The following is a 6,767-nucleotide window of genomic DNA, read 5'->3' on the forward strand; positions in this document are numbered from 1 at the left end:
TCAACCTGGGTCTGTATTCAAAAAGCATCTCAGAGAAGGAGCACAAATAGACAAAGAGTCCAGCTTCAGACACATAACTGTACAATCGTTTCTCATTGAGTAACTAGAGAATCTCTTAAGCATAAGGTTTGGTGAAATGAGGTTGTTTTCAACCTTCTTTAAGTCTTCAGTCTGGGTATATCTATATTTGAATGGAGATCGTATGTACTAGTTTCTGGTGTGCTGAAGGAAAATMAGTCTGGTGTCTCCTGCATAGTGCGTAGTCTAGCTTTCCAGACTCATGGCTCCACCCCCAGAGGTTCAGACAAACAGTGGCTGTAGGGASAGACTACCTGGTGTGTGCTGCTGTATCCTCTGATCTTCAGCCTATCAGAGGATCTGTCTGTACAGCTAGCAGCAACCAGGCAGGAGACACACCGCTCATTGACATGAGTTCCTCACTTCCTCCTCTCCAGGTCAGGTTAGAACTCATATCAGGCACAGTGTGACTATCTTCAGTATCATCCCTTTCTGGCGTTAAAGGAACAATGACAGATGAAATGCTGAAACCAGCTACAGTGCCAGGGTCAGACTAACGTCTTTTTATGTTGAGGGTTGAACCTTTTGTCTATCTATCTATCTATCTATCTATCTATCTATCTATCTGCCTACCTTATGTTACAGTGTATTTGTCTGTGGATGAGGTAACTTAGGGTAAATTAGTGTGACATCAGGTAATGCCATAGGGATGTAATATCATTACATTGCATGGTTGCGTTCCATACACCCACACACATACACACACACACACAGTTTGCTCCATGACCCCATCTCAAAGGAAACCTCTGTCGCTAACGTATTTCCAGATCAAAGCCCTGATAGGACGAGGAATGAWCTGCGTCCCAAATGGCACCCTATTCACTATGTAGTGCACTGCTTTTGACCAGGGCCTATAGTTCACTAGGGGATAGGGTGCCCTCTGGGACGCAGACCATGATATTAGACGTGATCTCATTCTCATTCCAGTCTATATACACAGAGCAAGGAGACAGAGCGTATCAGYTTCACCTTAGATTCATTATTCAGACTTAGACCTGGCTGGCTGACACACTTGGCCTGCCTGCAGAGTTTATACAAATGTCTCAGGTGTGTGTGTGTGTGTGTGTGAACGAGTGCTCTGACTGCATCGTGCAGCACGGTCGGCACTGCTCTGTAGTATCAGATGGGAAAATGGTTAGGCTATGTCATGTAAGGACTTAGGTCAGGTGAGATACAGCAAAGGGTCCCATTGTTTTACTTTCATTTGTAACTGTTTTTATTTCCCTTGTAACTTAAAGAAAATCACAGGAACTTGAGATTTATGGATACAAGAAACCGTTCAAAGGTTTCCGTCTGTCACAAGAGACAAAATACGCCATGAACCACAGTGTACCTGAACTAAGATGATAACACACTCTCTCTCTCTTTCTCTTTCTCGCTCTCTCTCTCTTTCCCTCTCTCTCTCTCTCTCTCTCTCTCTCTCCCTCCTCCAGTCCTGGACTAGGTGGCAGCCCGGTCATGTCAGACATCTCTCTGATCCGTCTGTCCCCCCACGCAGCCGGGACAGGGGAGTCCCCCTTCAGCCCCGCTCACCCCTACTTCCACCCTCACATGGAGCACTACCTCCGCTCCCTTCACAGCAGCCCAACCCTGTCCATGATCTCTGCAGCCCGCGGACTCAGCCCTGCAGACTGTGAGTTCAACTGCATGTCTAGATTGCTGCACATCCAAGGTCATCTCCACTGCAAGTGAGCATCACCTTACAAAGTGGATCCCAACAAAGGAATCGTGTCATTGATCTATTACTGAAGAGCTTGGTGGATATTGAAGGATTCTAACTTCTGAGGATTACCAATTGTTTTCAGTGTGGAGAGGGATTTGCGTTGTGATCGTTAGTAAAAGCATGTTTGAGTGGGCATACAGATTAGGTTAGACACGTAGAGCCGTGCTACATCGCTGCATGAATTAGTCTTACATGCTACATATTGCTTTTTGTGAAGCTCTGACCTCCCTCTTCTCACCACGTGTTCAATATACCAAGGGGTTATTGGAAAGCCATGGAAATTGATCACAACTAACAGTCCCTATGGAACTCCGAACTTTCCCCTTTACCTCAGAGCGACGTGATGACAACTCTTTTTCAGAGCTGAATTACAATAACGGGTGGAGGCGAGGAGCCAGAATAGGAAATAAATCACCTTTTACAGTCTGTCAACAGTAATGTGGTCCTGCTTTTAAAGTTAAATAAGCAGTGCAGGGTTGGAGATCTCGCAGTGATAAAGCTATGGGAAAGAGGGAGAAAATGAAGGTGGCTATTTTCGGTTGAGGAATTTCAAATAGGTGGCTCGGAAGAGAGGAGAGAACGGCCTTGGATTTCATTGAGAGACGGCAGACGTTTAGTTTGACGTTTGATGTTCCCACGTGACCCTTTTGAAAAACAACTGTTATATTCTGAGACTTTTAATGGACTACCTTGTTTCGGGATGGATTTTGTTCTGATTCCAAGTTTTTCTATTAAAACTGATTTAGTACGGAATTCTACAAATGGAAAATAAATGGTTTCAGGAAATTCTCTCTCTTTGTCGCTGGCCAACACATAGAACAGAGGTATAAACAGGCAGAGGTTTGCTGTTCTTTTCTTATTGTCATTCTGCGCTACATCACATTAGCATGACATTAGCATTGACAGGCCTCAGGATTCCTTTGGCCCAGTCCGCTTGTTCTACTCGTCATTCACATTCTCTTTCTATGGACTTTCTGTTCATTTGATTGGAGAAAAAAAAAGAAGAGTTGTACGGCGGGACGGCTCAGTTCTGCTCTGGCCTTCATCGGACTGCTTCAAAAGACATGTTCCTCATTGTGCTGATCCAAAGTGACTCCTCCCTTTAAGTGGTTATGTGATCCAGGAGAGAGAGAGGAGAAAATAAAAGGTTGGTTCTGCTATAGAAGTCAGTACAAGCACACGTCTGTTTCTCTCAAGCGCAGCAGGGCCTAATTGTGTCTGAAAGATCACTTCCAGTGGGAGAGGTGACACATTAGGGGAGAGAGAGAGAGAGAGAGAGAGAGAGAGAGAGCGAGAGAGAGAGAGAGGAGAGAGAGAGAAGAGAGAGAGAGAGAGAGAGAGAGAGAGAGAGAGAGAGAGAGGAGAGAGAGAGAGAGAGAGAGAGAGAGAGAGAGAGAGAGAGAGAGAGAGAGAGAGAGAGAGAGAGAGAGAGAGAGAGAGAGAGAGAGAGAGAGAGAGAGAGAGAGAGAGAGAGAGAGAGAGAGAGAGAGAGAGAGAGACGAGAGAGAGAGAGAGAGAGAGAGAGAGAGAGAGAGAGAGAGAGAGAGAGAAGAGAGAGAGAGAGGAGAGAGAGAGAGAGGGAGAGAGAGAGAGAGAGAGAGAGAGAGAGAGAGAGAGAGAGAGAGAGAGAGAGAGAGAGAGAGAGAGAGGAGCCCTGGTCTCTTCCTCCTCTGGACCCTGACCCAAACCATAAACAGAGCAGATATTTCCTCCTAAATTCCTGGAGAAACAGATGGACTTTGGAAGCCTCTGGGACAGAGTGCTGCTATTCAACAGCAGCTAAAGGCCATATCCCACTTCTTATTGCCCCTGACACTTTTAAAAGGGATTTTACTGGGGTGTAGTTGTAACAGACTAACACCGTAGGATTCAGGTGCTCCTTCAGGGTGTGTGTGTGTGTCGTGCTGCGTGCGTGTGGGTGCGTGCGTCCGCTGTGATGTTATCAAAGAGAGAAACCCAAACACTACTTTGTTTCTCTCTCTCTCTCTGTCTCTCTCTCTCAAGTCTGTCTCCTTAATCTGCAGGACTATGACACCTACGACGCCTCCACTGCACATCCACTGACCTCACTGCCCAGCCAGCCTGGCCCTCTCATTCCCTCCCATTCCTCTTGTCCTGCATCAATGACTGCATCCCAAATGGCACTATATTCTCTATATAGAGCCCTGGTCAAAAGTAGTGCACTATGTAGGGAATAGAGTGCCATTTGGGATGCAGATAWTGTCTCCCTAGGACAGTGCCATCARGTCGGCAGTCCTAACCCTTTTCAAACGGCTCCGGCAGCATGTGGTGAGACCAAGTWGACCAACCGGGGCTGGAATCTGGAATGTCTTTTTCCCCCTCACTCATTCTCGCTCTCTCTCCATCTCATTCATCCCTCATTCCCCTTAAACCTTCCTTCCTCTCCCTGCAATGTTCTTGTCTTCCCTCACTCATTCTCCTCCTTCCTCTCCCCCATGCAGTGGCACATGAACACTTGAAAGAGCGGGGTCTGTTTGGGTTGCCCCCTCCCCCTCCTGGAGCCAGCCCTGCTGAGTTCTACCACCTGATGACCAGCCATCGTAACCCCTACGGAGAGCTGCTGATGCAGGGGGGTGGGGCGGCAGCTGCACACCTGCCAGACTACATCACCCCCATGGAAGGTGAGTTAGACTTGGACCACAGAGGCCCACCCCTCTTTAACGTAAATCTGTTGTATCTACACAACAGGTTGATACTGTCTGTGTGGGAAGGGGTGGAATGCATGGGAACACAGTCCCAAAAGTGGAAAAAGAATTATGAGTATTTTTGAGCTAAATTCCTGGTGATTTACAGTGGTGAGTTCTCAGACTTCATCAGTTCCCAGACTTCCACCCTTGGAAGTGTGTGGGTATGAATTGTAACATTCATTTTAGGGGAACGATTTTATTTGTGTCCCCTGCCCCTTCCTCTGTTGGTATCAGTGTGTACTCTAAGACTATAATATGGTGCCATTTTTATTAGAAACTGTCACTTTTAAAAGCAACACTGAGATTGCAACAACCTCACCATAGGAGAATGATGAAACCCAGATCAATGGACCTGTAGACAGCAGAACGTAAAAAAAAAAGACTTTTTATACATTTTTCATTTCAAACAACTTCAAAGGGCGGGCCAGAAYCCCTCAGGTACTGTAACCACAGTATAGGTTCAGTAAGTATTTTCCCTCTCTCAAGTCTGTGCCAGGACATTCCATAAACAACAGACCTGATTGTACCGAGATGACATTTACTGGAGGAGGTTGCTCATTCAGAGGGGAGGAGGGGGACAGGGGGAGGASGGGTGAGACAGAGGGCGCCTGGGCCAGAAGTCTGTTTAATGTAATGAACGCCTACTTTCATCCTCAACTACCTCTGTCACCTTAAAAGGGTAGTGGTGTCTAGGGGGAGACGGATTATCATACACGGGGATAGTGTTACCGTGCAGTAGCGTTACCCATTAGGCTATAGTGTGGTGTGAGGGAACACGCCATCAAAACCACCCTACACAGAAGCTTGGGTATCAAACGAGTTGACTGTGTTCATCATAACAGATGGATTCAGATTAGGACAGCCACCGATATTCACTGGCCTTTCACTGTATTGCTGCGTGACATTTACAGGAATCCCGACAGACGTTAAGGCAATGGGAGATACAGTCGACCCTTATCCGTCACCGTATGAGGCTCACGGCTACCGGTGTTCCTACAGTGGCTGCTACCACTACTGCTTCCTCTGCCGGYAAAAAACACACACCTCACCCCACCGATGTCGCCTCAAGCAGCTCKCACTWCGCTCCAAACACTCCGAGAAAGAGAGATCGGGCCCCTCTGCCCCAGGTGATGGGTAGGGTTTGATTTGACACACAGACAGTGAGTTTTGCTACCCGTCCTGTACAAGTTCAGTTATTGCTCTGACGCTAGTCGGTCTACCTGAGTGTACAGTGAGAGTGTAAACGTTGTCCTCCAGTTTCTTAGTTGTACAGCATCCAGCAGGCCGGGATTCTGAATGAGCTGTTGTGTTGCATTGTGTCTGGGCCAAGCTTCTGCTTGCTCAGGCTAGCCAGGGGCAGGCAGCCAAAGGCCTCAGCCTGCTGTGCGTATTAAAACTGTCATAACAACTCCCAAACAGTGAAATACACTGTGCAGGCCTCTCTGTATCTCAGCTCCCAAGACAAAGGTACTGTACTGTACTGTATGATGCAGTTGGCTTGTTAGTAGTGTAATATTTATGCTACACAGAGAAACAATGGACCTTAACTACCAGGAGAAAAAAGTTGAAGCAAGAAAACAGCCACTTTGCTCATACAGCTTTCTCCACCACTGAAATGCCTATCAAGTCCTCCTCATAGTGAAGTTAAACCCACGGCACAATGATAGACATATCCTCTGTCTCTCATAGTGAAGTTAAACCCAGCACAGATAGACCATATCCCTGCTGTCTGCTATAGTGAAGTTAAACCGCACAGATGACATATCCCTCTGTCTCTCAGTAGTGAAGTTAAACCCAGCACAATGATAGACATATCCCTCTGTCTCTCATAGTGAAGTTAAACCAGCACGAGATAGACATATCCCTCTGTCTCTCATAGTGAAGTTAAACCCAGCACAGATACGACATATCCCTCTGTTCTCCATAGTGAATTAAACCCAGCACAGATAGACATATCCCTTGTCTCTCATAGTGAAGTTAAACCACACAGATAAGACATATCCTCCTGTCCCTCATAGTGAAGTTAAAACCCAGCACAGATAGACATACTCCTGTCTCTCATAGTGAAGTTAAACCCAGCACAGATAGACATCATTCCCTCTGTCTCTCATAGTGAGTTAAACCAATCAGAAGTACAGCGCCGTCTAGTATTCATTTCTGTCTCTCTCTAGCGATCTTATGAGTGAAGTTTAAAATCCAGATAGACTATAAAAGCAAAGCGTAGAAATAGGTATACGTTCGTGATACTTCTCTAATCT

The 6,767-nt window shown here is 46.5% G+C and overlaps 1 protein-coding gene across 1 annotated transcript in view; it reads left to right on the forward strand.

Moving 5' to 3' along the window:
* Positions 1-1,471: 1,471 nt before the first annotated feature.
* Positions 1,472-6,767, forward strand: part of LOC111953355 (zinc finger protein GLI2-like) — a 57,697-nt gene continuing 52,401 nt past the window's right edge. Inside the window, 2 exon segments of the mRNA XM_070435487.1 lie at positions 1,472-1,711; positions 4,264-4,443. Of these exon segments, the coding sequence (XP_070291588.1) occupies positions 1,537-1,711; positions 4,264-4,443 (355 nt within the window). The 5' untranslated portion in view covers positions 1,472-1,536.

The sequence above is a fragment of the Salvelinus sp. IW2-2015 genome, linkage group LG27, assembly GCF_002910315.2.
Source record: "Salvelinus sp. IW2-2015 linkage group LG27, ASM291031v2, whole genome shotgun sequence".
Lineage (NCBI taxonomy): Eukaryota > Metazoa > Chordata > Actinopteri > Salmoniformes > Salmonidae > Salvelinus > Salvelinus sp. IW2-2015.